The sequence below is a fragment of the Diaporthe amygdali genome, assembly GCF_026229845.1.
Source record: "Diaporthe amygdali strain CAA958 chromosome Unknown NODE_5_length_1802954_cov_64_987939, whole genome shotgun sequence".
NCBI classification, from domain to species: Eukaryota; Fungi; Ascomycota; class Sordariomycetes; order Diaporthales; family Diaporthaceae; genus Diaporthe; species Diaporthe amygdali.
Genome location: NW_026517025.1, coordinates 333978 through 349646, shown reverse-complemented (window position 1 = coordinate 349646; position 15669 = coordinate 333978). Strand labels below are relative to the sequence as shown.

Sequence of the window (15669 nt, the reverse complement as noted above, 5' to 3'; positions counted from 1 at the left end):
TCGCACTCGACGCGTTTCCCGTCTAGAGCCGCTAGCAAGATACGCCCTTGATCTAATAGTTGATCCCAGAGAGAAGACCCGTCTACTGTCAATGAGTACTCGAAGATGAATACTCGAGTATCATTTGAGATCGCTTCTGCTAGAGGCTTTGCCCACGAGCAACCTAGTTTGATGGCTGAGTACTCGATCCAAACTCCTGGCACAACGACGATGCTGGCACAATTAGTATCACGGATTGATCCATCTACCTTCAACCCTCTTCTATTTTTCCTTTTTGTTGAAGACAAGTGGGCTTGAGGTACTTACTCAACCCCCTCCTCGGGCGCACTCGGATCTTGGATGTGATGAATCAGCCGAAGGCTGCCCGGTCTCTTCTGCACCATCTTCAGCTGGGCACTTGACGCAAATCCGAATGCTTATCGACATGCCCCTCAAGGATATCAAGCGTTTGATTATAGGGTCATCAGCCAAGAGCTACGCTGTGAAAAGGGGGACCCGGTCCCGCCGTGCATATACTGATCATGACAGTATCACAATTCGAGGGCAGGCAGGTGGACGTCCAATCAGCAATCGTTGGGCTGCATTCGACCTTATTGCCGTCTGTGGTAAGCAAAATGAGCCCCCACCCCTGTCTGCTTGAGCTGTGCCGTGTACGCCATACAAATTTGTTAGCAATACTGGCAAGTTACAAATATCCTCTATTCCATCAAAAACTACATCGCATACCATCGTCAACCACGTTATACAATTATATATTTTAAACTCTTTAGACTCTTTAGACTCTTGAAACCCACTCTAATTTGTTGTATTTGAACTAAATGTATGCGCGTTGTGTTATGTCGATATTTGTGAGTTGCCGATGTTGTCTGCAGACTTGTATAGCGTACGCGGCACAGCTCAAACAGACAGGGGTGGGGGCTCATTTTGCTTGCCACAGACAGTGGTACTGTAGTTGGTCACGCAGTCGCCCCGCAGCATACTGCAGTCGACAAAGAGCCGCATACGCCGCAGCCTGACCGTTCGGGCGAATGCACATCTCACCGAAACTGGATCAGATCTACGACAGTCGTGTCACCACGTTCGTCACCTTGCAACCTCGGCGGCCAATAGGTCTGATACAGGTCGTCTACGTCCAACAGGATACTACGTTCGGGTGCAGCTGGCTTGCAGGTGGCTTGCATAATGATACGAAGACGACCACACCGGCACCGACTGGGACGTCATGTGCGGGGACTATTCTGCAGGCAAATAGGCAGAAACGTAGAGCCTTGTAAGTCAGTTCTTCAGGATCACGATAGCGATCTCTTGCTTGAGTTCCATATGCCGTTGTTTGCCGAGTCTCGGACGATATCTGATGCGGCTGCCCGAAATTATGTTCGGCTCCGGGCAAAATTACGAAGGTGACCAGCGAGCGATCTTCTATCTTCCACCAAGACCGTAAAACCATTCTTCGCAAAGGATGGCGACGAAGACCATGATCACTCACGTTGTTTCGAAGACAATGGATCAATCACAGGAGTTCTCTCAACCTATCCTCTCATCAGTTTGGTTTCTTCAACCGCTCAAGCTGTACGAGTCGGTCAAGCCATACTGCTTGGCTTTCACACCCGACCAGCAGATTCCTCGCGAAAATATTCAGCGGCAAGAAGTTCCTATCCGTATATCGGATATGCGGAACTCTGATACAGACTTTGATCTTGAGAGCAATGGCTTCACGTTGTTGACACTTCCAGGGAACGAGCAGGACTTGGACTGGGAAAATGTCGAAGACGTGAGGAATATACATTACCCGGAAGTAGTCTCAGCGGTCGAGTCTGCCATCTCTGGTGCTTCCTGTAGAGTCCTACGCCACCAAGTGAGTGCTCATCCAATTTACTGATCGTTTCGATCGGTCATTTTGCTGATGTATTTGTGAGATCCGAAAACGAGATGTTTACTTCCCAAAGTCAACTGGAAGCGATTATTCTCATGGGCAACCTTTGAGAGCAGCTCATGTCGGTGAGTCATAGTCTGGGGCACCAGAACGGCAATTTCGACACATGCTAACCAAGTCGCGGGACATCAGACATGGTTCAATCATCAGCCGAGCAGATGATCCAGGAGCAGCTGGGTCAGGAAGCGAAAAGGATTCTTGGAAGGAGATACATGGTGGCAAAGTAAACTCACTGATCCATAAGATTGTCTGAAGGCTCGACTAACGCTCGTTGTTCTTTTCAGCGTATGGCATCCTCTCAAAGGGCCTAATCAAGATTGGCCGTTAGCCTTGTGTGATCTGACGACTCTGAACTTGGAACGCGACCTTGAAATTTCAGATTATGTTACGCCAACATCAAGTCGTGAGCATTGTATGGTTTATGCCCGCGAAGAGCATAAATGGTGGTATTTGAGTAATCAGAAGACAACGGAAGCTTTTCTCTTTTGTCAGTGTGACCCCGCCAAAGGCGTTGCCTCAGGTAAGAGCCCCCAAGTTTCGATGAAAACCCAGAGACTGACTCCATACTCCAGGTGTTCCACATGCATCCTTTTTCAACCCTCTATCCGAACAAGTTGAGCCGCGACAGAGCATAGAGGTTGTGGTGCTAATATTTTTTGACTAGTTGTCTTCCGTAGAAATGATATTTAGATCAACAAATTCTCGACATATGTATTTTAGCCCAGATCGTTGGAAGCACATTTCATACATTATCAATTTTTTGAGACAGATCAAAGGCCTCCTAATTGAATAAGATGGGTGCTCAATTGCCTGCTTTCGTCTTCCTCCGCTGGACTCACTCGCAGTTGGTGTTCTCGATGAGCACCAATCATTTTCGCTTCTGGGAAGGCTAAAAGAGTGTTCTATTCATTGGTGGTGCTTGCCTGACTATATAACCCCTAACTAAACTAATCCTTGATGTTTGCTCCCCTAACAGTGAACCAGATGAATCGTTGGGCTCGATCAAACATCCAAGCTCGGCCTCAATCCAATGGGTGCATTTCCCATGATCAGCCACTGTCCTTGTGGGATACCGTGGGTGCTGTCAGAGACCTGGTCAGGAGTACCTCCACAAATGGTCGCCTTTTGAGGGATGCCGCTAGTCTGCTGCATCCAAGGCTGAGTCTTGGTAGGGGACGAGTTGTGAATGTCCGAAACTCCGACCGGAGCGGTAGTAGGAGTGGGTTGCTGGTAGTTGTCCATGTTTTTCAAGTGCTCCAGGGGGCCTGATGAAGTCTTCTTCCAGCGTGAGTTAGTGGGACCTCAGTAGACTTTAGGAAATGCGCACCTATACTGGCACGACTCTTCTTGCACGTTGTCAGGATTTTCAGTCTGTTTGGTCGAGTTGCGATGTATGGAAGGGTCAAGCCCCACGCGTCCAAACGCGATACGCCCGGCGACTTATAGCCAAATATTCCATACACATCTTCCACAAAAGGCCAGTATGAAGTGAGGCTCGGCGCATATTGACGGCATTGAGAGCACTTGAGCCTCATTTTCCTCCTCACTCACTTTCTCCGCTTTCCCCGCTTTCCCGTGTGGGTGCACAACACCCAACAATCAGGATTTTTGCAGATCACTCAGCCGCCGTTATCAGTGCATTTGTGATGGTGCACAGCCTCCCAGCAGTCTGCAATGAAATCACATCAAGAGCAACCACTACATCTCGGTTGTGTGCAAGCGTGCTTCTGCCTGATTTCGGTGCCAAGTCCCAAGTCACTGCCAGCAAAGTGCATATTGTGCTGACGATTGAGAGATAAGCTACATGTACAGTACCTAATTTCAATACTGACTACCTACTAAGTACTTCGAAGTTATCGATCATGCAGATAGCAGACTGATCAAAATTTATCCCAATCATTCCCTCGGTGTATCAAAGCAGCATATTACTACCGGCCTATGTCGTGGTACGCTTATGTCGAACGAACTGCCAAAAACGTAGGAAAACAGAAATTACATCGACAAACCATGCAATGAGCGATAAGATCAACAAAGCCACGGCCATAGTAAAAAATGACCAGATACTAAGCTGTGTTCCTAACTCTTTAAAGTTCATACCGTAGAAAGACGCCGCGAAAGTTATCGGGATGTAGATGTACGCCAAAAAGCTCAGCTTGCCCAGCCTATCAGCCTGTTTCATGGCCTTCTCAGTCTGATCTTGGGCCCGAAAGTTCAGAGTGATGTTGATTCTGCTGGAACACTGTTCCGAGAGGCGTTCAGAGCGTCTGAGAAGACGCTCATACCTTGACTGTAATATTGAGGCCGCGCGACCAGCCTTCCGTTGATGGTCGGGCTCATTTGCGCGGGGCCACGTAGGACCCCCACGAGCCCTCACTATTTCCAAAGTCTCTTTGACATAGCTTTTGTAGTTGTCCACTTGGTCATGCAAAATCAAGAGCTCGGAAAGATTCGCTGGATCTGCATGCTGTGACAAGGCGAGAACGTTTTCCTCGAAAAGCTCGAACAGCTGGTCGATCGAGGCCGCGGAGAACTCGAACAGCTCATTCAACGCGTAGAAGGCGTCATGTGCCATGATATCCGTCTTCAGAAATCTTCCGTATTTTTGGTGAATGTGACCAATGCTTTGTGGTAATGAGGGCTCCTCGTCCGGTGCCTGCGGCTTTTGATGTCGCGCGGATGATGGCTGGGCAGTCCCGGAGGCCGGATACAGTGCCATGCGACTGCGGTGCTGGAAGACAGGGAGCAACCTTGTATTATTAGTGGATGCAGATCCGTTCAGCCATGGACCGCTGCTGCATTGGCTGAGGTCTTTTCCGGGGTCCATCAATACGACGACTATGAGAGAGAACTTAGCCTGGGAAAGACATGGCTGATCACGACATCCTGTACTTACTGCTCCATATCTTCGTGTGGTTGATTACTTCGATTGAAATCGTCTGCTGGATGGAAAAGGTATGCAAGTTGTGCAGAATGAATCGGCGGACTATAGAATCCCCAGCAGAACAGTTACGCATGTTAGAGAAATCATCCAGGTGAGTTCTCATGCTACGGTCGCAGCTCTGCCGGAGTGATGTAGTGGTCGATTTACTTTGACTAGGGTTCAAGTCCCATGAGCCTGTGTTACAGACTCGCAAGTGTATGATCTGATTTGTGCTTGGTAACGGCGTCGGATAGGAGATTGCTGTCAACGATGACTCACGCCGGAGTCCGACTGGAACATTCAAATGTCGATAGAAAAGTTCTGGATCAGCATCAAGAGCTGCACCCAAGTGATTAAGCCACTCAGCAGAAGGTACACCCCGTAGAAATACTATCCGACCAGGTTGTTTCCGTCCAGAATTACTGGAGCTATACTCTGTTGCGCTCCCTGCTGAATCATCGATATCGCCATGGTCTCGAAGTCCGGCTTGTGATGCTGTATCCGCGTTGAAGGGTTGCTCTCCATCCATATGCTTCATGAATTCTTCCGGCTGTGAGAAATGGCATGTGCGTAATGGATCATCATGTTTCCTAGCCATATCACACACTGAGACTGTCTGGAATTGTTGGTGATCGATCGAGACAGAGCAGTCGTCATCGTATCTTTGATAAGGAGACAGTAGATGTTTGCCAAGGCGAGTGTAGTGACTTCCCGACAGGTACTCGTCGCCAGCATCGAGCCGCGAGTAGTTGACAACCTTCTGTGCGTACCATTCTGCAGAAGAGACTAAGATTTGTCAAATATGAGCATTCTCGAACCTCGAAAAGAGGCTTTCACAGAATAGATTAGACCTACAATTTGATTTAGTTGGATGCAATGGCATGTGTCCCGTCGGCCGTCGTTTCACTCCTTGATTAGTTTCGATATCAGACATCCTTCCGGCTTGAATTGCCAGCGGGAACAAGCAGTGGGCCACTCCCGAGCTGTCTGCTGATGATTGTTTTCTCTTTGAGGGGGATGGGGGTGGAAACCGAGTCAAGAGGTCTCCGCAGGAAAGAAACTATGGTTTGTTTTGATGCCGGTGACGGACTTTGGATGTCTTTTTGAATCAATGGTTGGATACTTCAGTTGGTACTTGAGTGGGCACCCTCCTAACTAAGTAGTTGATATATGGGGGGCCATCACAATCCACGGCCCCGTTCAAGAATGATTCGATACTGGATCATCGAAACTTCACCCCTTTTCCGTCACGCAGCGCGCCTCCTGGCGCCTAAAACATGCATTTTCAGCCCCAAATCATTATTCCCACTGACGTCATGTTCAGCTACTCTTCACCAGGATACTCAGCTCTACTCCCGTCCACGTAGTTATACATATTACCATAAGCGAGCAGTCAATAGCTGGTGCTACAGCTTCAGTGGTGAAAAATATTAGGAGTTTACTTGCGGCAAAAAGAATGCTGTGGGGGGGATTAGGTACCTATTGTGTAGAAACGGGAGCCACACTGTAGCACGCGGGCCCGCGGGTTAAGGTTTTTGTACCACGCAGGTACACATGTGTTACGCCCCCCCCTCTTGCTCTAAGCGCCCTACCGTAATCAAACCCGAGACATGCAGACAAGCGTTGGGAGGAAAAAGTGATGCTGCAGGATTCTGACGACTGAGATGCGAGCGACACGCTGGCTCTTCTACATACCAACTTATCATTCGGTTAGTTCGATTTTGCTCAGGCACTGATTTGACAAGGCAGATTCTGTCTCCCACTCGATCGCTCGCTGCACCAGAAAGGCGGCAAAACAACAATTGAACCGAACGCGTCGACCATGCCTGATAGGGGGGGTCAGAGATTGACGTCCCCGCAAACTTTGGGATCGACCACGATGAGCATTATGGACGCGTTGAGCCCAAGAGCAGTCGGCTGCGGCATTCTGCTGGGCTGCGCAGTGTGTTTCGCGAACATGTACTTTGGGCTTCAAGCGGGAACCGTGAACGCGATGCCCATGCAGAGTACATTGCTCGGGTTCGCCTTGTTCAGAAGCATCCGTCACCACCTTTCCAAGTTTGTGACACCCATGGAGGTCACCACAATTGAGATTGTTGCTGGAGCCTTGGGACTGGCACCCTTTACTTCTGGTTTCACTGGCTTGATCCCTGCCTTGGAATTCCTTTCGGCACCCAAAGACCAGTCGCCGCCGACTTTCAGTGCGGCCCAGCTGCTTCTTTGGTCGTTGGCTGTCTGTAGCTTGGGCATCGTCGTTGCCGCTCCCCTTCGCCCGCTATTCATTCTCCGCGAGCAGCTCCGGTTTCCGTCAGCCACAGCTACTGGTTCCTTAATCGGTGCCTTGTTTGGCAGAGCAGACATCATCGACCGTGCAGGCAAGGTTGCCAACAAACAATCGAGCTCGCAATCTGAGTCAGCTGCAGCGATCACCGAGCCTTCACAAGATACAGCCATCGACGAGGCTCCTACGGACCAAGACCCTGCGATGGACGATGTGGGTCATGCTGTCAAAATTCTAATCTTTTCGCTGGCCTGTTCTGGTGTCTTTGTGAGTCGTACCGACAATAACAGCGGAGACAAGTCATGATGTTAACACACTGCAGAGTCTAATTTCGTACTTTATTCCGGTGTTGAGGAATGTGCCCGTTTTTGGGCTTGTGGCCGCCGAAGACTGGCTATGGGCTCTAGACTTGTCCCCAGCGTACTTTGGATATGGGATCATCATCGGTCCTAGCGTCAATGCATACTCTATGCTTGGAGCCGTGGTGGGCTGGGGCATACTGTCACCTATGGCCAAGTACAACGGGTGGGCCCCGGGCCCTGTCAGGAATTGGGACAATGGGTCCCGTGGGTGGATAGTCTGGGTGAGCATGGCACTAATCCTCGGCGATTCAGTCGTCGGTCTGCTCTGGATCACCGGCAGATCCACATTGTCATTTATAAAGCGAAGCAACATACACTGGCAGACTTCTGGAAGGCCGCCTCGCCCATCCTCTGAGGAACAGTCGCCATTGCTCGGCGATTCGCACATGGCAGCACCTGAGGCTGGGACGCGAATTTCTGACCACAATATCGATGACAGATGGCCAGAAGCATCCATTACCACAACAAGCTTGATCCTGAAGACATCGGTCTTCCTCCTCCTTCTATACTTCGGAGTCATGTTCTTGGTCTTGAATCGGTCCATTTACACTGGCGCAATTCCCCTGGTTGTCGCGCTTGTGCCGTTTGCTGGATTCATATCTATGCGTTCACTTGGAGAAACTGATAATGGCGCGGGTCTCGCAATAGGTACGATCGCACTCTCTTGATAATGGACATGGCTTTTTAGGACACGCTCTGACAGTTTCAATGCAGCCAGGTTGGCACAGTTTCTCATTGGACTTGTGGTTCCCACGCCAAGCCCGCAATTCATATCTACAAACCTTTTGCTCGGAGGTGTTGTTGAGGCCGGAGCTTCTCAGGCTTCCCAACATATGGGGGGTCTGAAGACGGCACATATGACCAGAACTCCGCCTAGGGCTGTCTTCTTCGGACAAATGATTGGATCTTTCATTGGAGCAATAGTCGCCACCATCGCGTATCGAACATATACTACCGTGAAGACCATACCTAGCCAAGAGTTCGAGCTCCCTGACGGACAATTGTGGCTCTTTGCAGCTCGGCTTTTTCACCACGAGGGGCTCCCAACAGGTGCTCTGGAATTTGCGACAGTGGCATTCTTCATTGGCTCATCCTTCAGCATCCTTAGGATCCTGGGATCTGATCGTTGGTGGAGCCCATTTATTCCCTCCAGTGTCGCGGTCGCCATAGGTAAGAACACCCCCCGAAGTCTAAAGGTGCAATTCCTGCCGAGATATTCCGGATGCTCAAATTCCATTCTAGGCATGTATATTGTTCCAGCTATCACATTGGCTCGATTTCTCGGCAGCCTTATACTTGTAATCGGCACCAAACGTTTCGGCATAAACTCATTGGTGCTGATGTGTTCAGCGACTGGGCTCATTTTGGGACAGGGGCTATTTAGTCTGATTGCTCTTCTTCTTGATGCGTTGAAAACGCCACATCTATAATTGGGCCAGAAGTCGGAACGGATCAAAGGGAGACATGAACTGTCAGGCGGACGGGCCACAACAGTGGAATGAACATCTGGGTAAGCCGCTAGACGCAAGGGGGCGTTGGGTGTTAAACTTCCAACAGGTAGTGCTCCCCGTCACCTGCAAGCTGCATGTGCTGCATGTGCTGCAGTAACAATTTCACTGAGTACTACCTGAGTGCCAATCATGATAGTGCACACTCCCTGAACCTCCCAACGAATCACCTGCAGACGTCATGATCCTGGCTGTGGCACTCCAAAAAAGAACAAACACCCCCGCCTGCCCGACCACCCGCCCGTGCACTTTTGCAACCGTTGCTCTTTGCCCGCGTACGTCGCCTGTCTACTAGTCGACACACTTTAAACTGGAACAAACACCGCCATCTGGCCAACTACCCGGGCACCTTGCAACCGTTCCACTTTGCCCAGATGCGCTGTCTGCCATCTCACCAACACCTCAGGCTACACAAATAGATGAATTTATATATGTGATCATGTTTGGATTGCAGCTTTCTCGCTGGATCCCATACAGTCTGTGTAGGATTATTACCATCACGAGCTGGGTCACCGACATCAACTGCGCACTATCAAACCCTTTTGAGGCAAATATCAATACAAAAACGGCAATCACATCCAACAATATGGAAGTTATAGGTGGGCCAGCAAACTTCTGGCTCTACTCGAACAAAACTGGGTTTGACCTTACTCACCCGCCCACACCAGACGACCCACCCATATTCCCGCGCATTTCACTCAAGACAACAACAGACACCGTCGCGATCGATCCTTCTAAGACAGCACTTGTCGTGATTGATCTAGAGAATTACTTCCTATCTCCTGCCCTTGGCCGACCTAAGGATGCGGTAGGTATGGAGGTCGTGAAGAAACTCGTGCAGAGCACTATACCAGCGTGTAGGAAGGCCGGGATTCCTGTCGTATGGCTGAATTGGGGCTTAACGGATGACGATATCGACACTATGCCGCCTACCATACTCAAGGGCTTCGGTGCGGATATTAACTTTGTCGACGGGGAGAAGCGCATTGGATCTCTGGGAGAAGATATCGGCAAACTGGTGCTGGAGAACGGCATGGTCATCGACGGTGGAAGAAGCCTAATCAAGAACCAGTGGAACACAGCCCTATATCAACCCCTCGCAGACAAGGCTGATCTAGACCAAGATATATGGATCTACAAGAATCGGTTGTCAGGCTTTTGGGGAGGCACGGGCATCGAAGACGCCTTGAAGGCGCGGGGAATTCGGACACTACTTTTCTCCGGGGCAAACACCGACCAGTGTGTCGGTGGTAGTGTCCAGGATGCCTTCACTAAGGGCTGGGACTGTCTCATGCTCAGTGACGCATGTGCTACTACGAGCCCAGCTTTTGCAAAGGAGATGATTGAGTTTAACATGGCAGGAGGTTGGGGTTTTGTGCTGACGACCGAGCAATTTGCAGAGGGCGTGGATGATGTACAAGCATCGACAGATGCCGCAGGGTAAGCCATGGCGGCTTTTGCTCTTTCTAACAGCAGGGGAAAGCCCGGAGTGCAACGCCTGGGTAGTACTAAGTAGGCAGACTGATACCCAGAGAAACGGGACCAAAATGTTATAAAGAAGAGCAGAGGGGTAGTCATCAGCACTTTCAGTGGCTTTGGAACTATGAGGGGCTGCAGGCACGACTAAGTCGAAGCTTTATTTCCTAGCAAAAATAGTCAATCGAGGGTTTCAACCGGGTTTTTGTTGGTCTAAAGCCGCAGATGTGGCCCCGAAGCTGGTCGGGCTGACTTTCTATTTGACCAAGTTTTCCGTATCAAAGTAAGAAATAAATAGAGAAAGAAAGAAAATATACATCTGTATTTCTTCTCTGTACTTCATTAAAATGAAGAGGTGGGATTTCATTAGTAAGTGAATGTTATTTGTGATCTGAAAAATAGAGTTAAGGTTGGTACTTTCATTTTAATTAAGCCTTTTCCCTGTTCTCCGCGTTGCGGACCTCGTTCATCCGATGCTTCGAGTAGGTTATCATAGCAGTTCAATATTCTCACACATTCAATGTATCTGCCATCGAATGTCGGGATTCATTGTGCTGTGGCCGAGACGCGAAAATAGCAACAAGACATAGCATCAACAAGCAAATCGCATATGATGTATTTTCTCACTATATTCAGCGTCCTGGTTTTCTTTTGCTTATGTTCACCTACTTTCTCTAGCTTAGACTGGCCAGCAGATCGAGCGTTGCCTCTATTCCCAGATATTGCAGATGAAATCGAATATTCCAAGCTCGGCGTATTTTCCGGTGATGAGCAGCTGCTTCTGACCTCTCTGCAGGGGCTGCTCAACCGGCAGCAACCCCGCCTTTACCTGGATTGGCCCCAACTGCGTGAAGAATCCGACGACCTAGTCAACGAAGCCTGGCTAAAGCAAATCGAAGCCAGTGGTGTTCAAAGCGTCGATGTGACGAGTGCTCCTTTCCAATTAATCGACAAATACAAGTCCAATATTCGTGGTGCCATTGTCTATGATGTCGAAGTACCAGATACGATCAACTTGGCTTCGACAATGGCTGGGATTTTTGATGCCGTTCTGGGGACCGAGGAGCTGGCGCGACGTTATGATATACCCATCCTCGAGGATCTCAGAGGTCGTTTCCATGACAAGCACGAGGTGTACGAATATGCATCCAGTTACGTATGGCCAAATGTCACTGATCGCCTCATCACGGCGATCAAACCTCTTTCCACCACTCTATACGCCAACAGGACCTGGGATACACTCTTGAAAACCAACTCGTCCGTAACTGATGCATCCAACAACGGTACATATAGAATCGATTTGACTCGATTCATCAACCGCAGTAATACCGTTTATGTCAACATCTCGGATGCATTCCCAACAAATGGCTACGGGCCATCAGTCTACCATGTGAGCCTTACAGCGGATGGAAACGAAACCATAGCCGACTTTCAGCCTGGTACCGATGCTGAAGACCCTTTCTTATTTGACGACGGCGGTTCACACTTGGCCGATTATCCTGGAGGATGGCGGTTTGCAGACGGCACATCGTCCATTGTCTACAAATTTGACTATCCGTCCCGGGTAACTCATCTGACAATAACCTTGTCGATGTGGAATCAGTTCCATGTATCGGCATCAGCATCACAGCCTGGTTACCAGGGAGCGAACGCGATATTCCGCGACTATATTGTGGCCACAGCGGCTCCATGTGTTTGGCTGGATAGCAATCGGCCGCAAGAAGCGGCACTGCTCGACAACATTCTGCGTCAATTCCAGCCCAACACAGCGTACCTCGGCTGGTTTCCGAACGGGGACGAAATGAGCGGTGTTACACAGCTGGCAAGGCACGGCGTGTACGTGGCCGCCACAGACTTCTACTTCAACCCTACCATATTCAGTGGATTTAAACCAGGAGACCAATCTCGACAGCCTTCACAGACAGAGACATCACCGCGTTCTCCCCGGAGAAACAGTACCAAGATCTTCCTGTCTTTAGTCTACCTCGAAGGCGACAACATCCAATACGACCAGCGCCGCATGTTCACACACTGGAACGACGCTGCAAGGGGCACCGTCCCACTCGGCTGGACTATCTGTTGGTAAGTGTCTCAATCGTACGAGAGATAAACAATAAGTAAAGCAATTGTATTGATTTGTCTGTTGTGTATATTATCTTCTTGTTCCTTGCTAATTAATCTATTAACTAAAAAAGGCTAAGTTAAAGTAGTGCTTAATTGCACTTACTAATACTTGCAACCTTTTTTTTATAAAAATAATTTCTTAATATAACACACTAAGCTTACTTTATTTTAAAAACCCCTTACTAATATATACTTTTATAATAATATTCCTTAAAGTATTGTTTTTTAATAATGCTTATATCCTTTTTATATACTTTTAATAATTATACTCCTTTTCTTAGTTGTTTTTTAATAATACTTATATTTTTTTTATATATTTTTAATAATTATAATTTTTTTATTTATTATTTATAAATTCCTTTTTATATACTTTTAATAGTTATTTTTAATAACTTTTATATTTATATATTAAAATGCTTTTTTTTTATTTTTTTTTAAACTAGTTATTTTTATTTTAAATACTATATATAATTAAAATAATATTAGCTTTACTTTAAAATATTATATTTTAGTTTATATTAATATTAATTTTTTTAATATACTATTTAAAAAAAGCTAAATATTTAATAGCTTTTATTTTTTTTTATTATTAAAGCTTTGCACTTTTTACTTTAGCTTTAGTAGTAATTTATTTATAAATTTTATTTTACTTTTTACTAAGCTTTATAACTAGCTTGCTTTTTTTTATAAAAAAAAGATAAAAAGTAATAATTTCTTTAATATATAAAAGTTATATATATTTATTAGTTTTTTAATATAAAAAGTTTTAAATTTAAGTAAATATAATAATTTAATTTTTAAAAATTTTATTTATTTTTATTTTATAAATATAAAAAATATTAAGTAATAAAATGCTTTTAAAATTAACTATTATAAAAATTATAATAACTTTATATTAAATATAATAATTTTTTTAATAATTATTATTATTTATAATACTTTTTTTTTATTTTTTTTTAGTTATTTTAGCTATTTTAATATGCTTATAAAAGTTTTAAATAATGTTATTAAAAAAAAATTGCTTATTTTAATATTATAAGTTTTAAATAATTTATATTATTACTATTATAATAAAAGTATTTAAAAAAAATATTTAAATTAAAGCTTTAGCTTTTTTTTTTAAAATATTAAAGTTTATAATATATTAAAATTTTAAAAAAGTTGCTAATTTTTTTTGTTTTTGCTTTTTATTATTTAAATAATTGCTTTCTTTATAATTTTTATTAAAATTTAATTAGCTTAGTTATAGTTTAATTACTTAATTAAATTATTATAATTGTTAAGTAAGTAATTATTGTTATTATTATTATTAGTTTTATTTTTTTTATTTATTAAATAATTTAAATATACTTATTATTTTATAGTTTTAGTGTTTATACTTTTTTTAGCAGTATTTTTAATAGTAATAATTGTATTATTTTATTTATTATTATCTTTATTAAATACAGTAATTATATTATTTTATTTATTAATAAAATTATTATTATCTTTTTTACTTTTATTAAAAATAGCTTTTATAATATTTATAAAGTTTTTTATATTACTATTATTTAATTTATTAAAGTTTTTTATTTTCCTATTATTTAAGTTATTATTAACTTTTTTATTAAAAAAACTATTATTATCTTTACTAAAAGCAGTAATTATAATATTTATAAAGTTTTTTATATAACGATTATAACTAGTTCCTGGCTAATAAACCTTAGTAAGCGGGTTTATATTTAAAAAGCGTTTAAGATAATAGTATTTTAAGCAATATATAATAATAGTTAATTAAAAGCTTTATAATTATTTAGGGTAAATATTTAAATTAATTACTAAAAAGCTATCCTAAGCTAATACTATTTATTTAATAATAAGTATATTTTATATAATTTATTTTTTTAGCTTAGCTTATAAGGCTTACTAGCTTACTATATAATTTAATAATTTAGGTAATTTAATAGCTTATTTAGCTTACTGTTTTTATTAGTAATCTAAATAATCCTATATTTAGGTAAGTAAGTATTATATAACTTTTAGCTGGGTTTTTAGTTTATTTTATAGGCTTATTTTATTAGCTTATAAAGTTTATTTATGCCTTTAAGGGACTAATAACTAATATTATTCCTATTTTTATTATATTTATAATATTATTCCCCTTTTTTAATGTTTTTTTATTTTTAAAGAATTTTTTAAGTAAGTTTCCTTTTATTTTTAATATTTCTTTTCCATTATATTTAATTTTTCCATTTTAAGCCCTTTTTCTAATTTAATAATTATAATAAATTATATTTTTAAACTTTATTTTAAAAAAATAAAGTAATATTACACTTTTACTTTATTAATTTATAAGTCAAGGGTTAAGGTTATGCCTTACAAATTATATTATTAATACAGTTAAAAGTATTTTATATTAAAATTAAATAATAAATTATACTGCTATAACTATATATATATAAGTTATTCTTATATAAAGGCTAAGGCTTTTATAAGTATTAGTAAATTCCTTTTTTCCTTTTTCTTTCCTTTTTTTTTTAATATTTTTTTTAATATAAGATTAAATATTTAAAAAGAGGTACTTAAAGTATAAAAAACAAAAAGCTAAAAAAGCGCTATATCTAGTATAAAAGGCTTTACTAAAGAAATAGTATAAAATAAACAAGCGCTTAGCCTAATTAAATCTCCTTAAGCAGCAGTATTAAAAAGTTACAAAGCAAAGTTGTTAAATACTTTGTAAAGGTTTTCGTTTATTAAATAAGTTAAAGGCTATTTCTAATATTAAAAAAAAGGCCTATTTAGCAGCTAACTAAGCAGTTTTAAAAGCTTTTAATTTAGTATCCTTTTTTTAATTTAATAATAGTTTTAAAGTTATTAATTAGAAGGCAATAATAGCTAATACTAGTATAAATGTTTTAGATTAAGTATTTAATAGTAATCTTAAAGTACTTTTTAATAGTTTATTAAATTTTTAAAGGGTTTTTATAAATTATCTTTATTATTATAATTTTTCTATTTAACTAAGTATTTTATAGTGTTACTATATGTTTTATAATTAAGAATTCGTTTTACTTTATATTCTAATT

General features: G+C 42.7%; 3 protein-coding genes across 3 annotated transcripts; 2 read left to right on the top strand and 1 right to left on the bottom strand.

Moving 5' to 3' along the window:
* Positions 1 to 1028: 1028 nt before the first annotated feature.
* Positions 1029 to 2160, top strand: J7T55_015247 (methyltransferase like protein; the record flags this gene model as incomplete). Its single annotated transcript, XM_053139464.1, has 4 exons — positions 1029 to 1270; positions 1459 to 1855; positions 1917 to 1998; positions 2066 to 2160. The coding sequence occupies 4 exons, from the start codon at positions 1029 to 1031 to the stop codon at positions 2158 to 2160; spliced, it is 816 nt and encodes a 271-aa protein (XP_052996975.1).
* Positions 2161 to 2935: 775 nt separating this feature from the next.
* Positions 2936 to 5787, bottom strand: J7T55_015246 (uncharacterized protein; the record flags this gene model as incomplete). Its single annotated transcript, XM_053139463.1, has 7 exons — positions 2936 to 3211; positions 3395 to 3501; positions 4031 to 4768; positions 4827 to 4916; positions 5133 to 5192; positions 5277 to 5639; positions 5709 to 5787. The coding sequence occupies 7 exons, from the start codon at positions 5785 to 5787 to the stop codon at positions 2936 to 2938; spliced, it is 1713 nt and encodes a 570-aa protein (XP_052996974.1).
* A 945-nt stretch (positions 5788 to 6732) lies between these two features.
* J7T55_015245 (uncharacterized protein) lies at positions 6733 to 12566 on the top strand (the record flags this gene model as incomplete). Its single annotated transcript, XM_053139462.1, has 7 exons — positions 6733 to 7401; positions 7457 to 8144; positions 8211 to 8666; positions 9181 to 9279; positions 9379 to 10444; positions 10750 to 10763; positions 11200 to 12566. 7 exons carry the CDS (start codon positions 6733 to 6735, stop codon positions 12564 to 12566), a joined length of 4359 nt encoding a protein of 1452 aa, XP_052996973.1.
* Positions 12567 to 15669: the final 3103 nt, after the last annotated feature.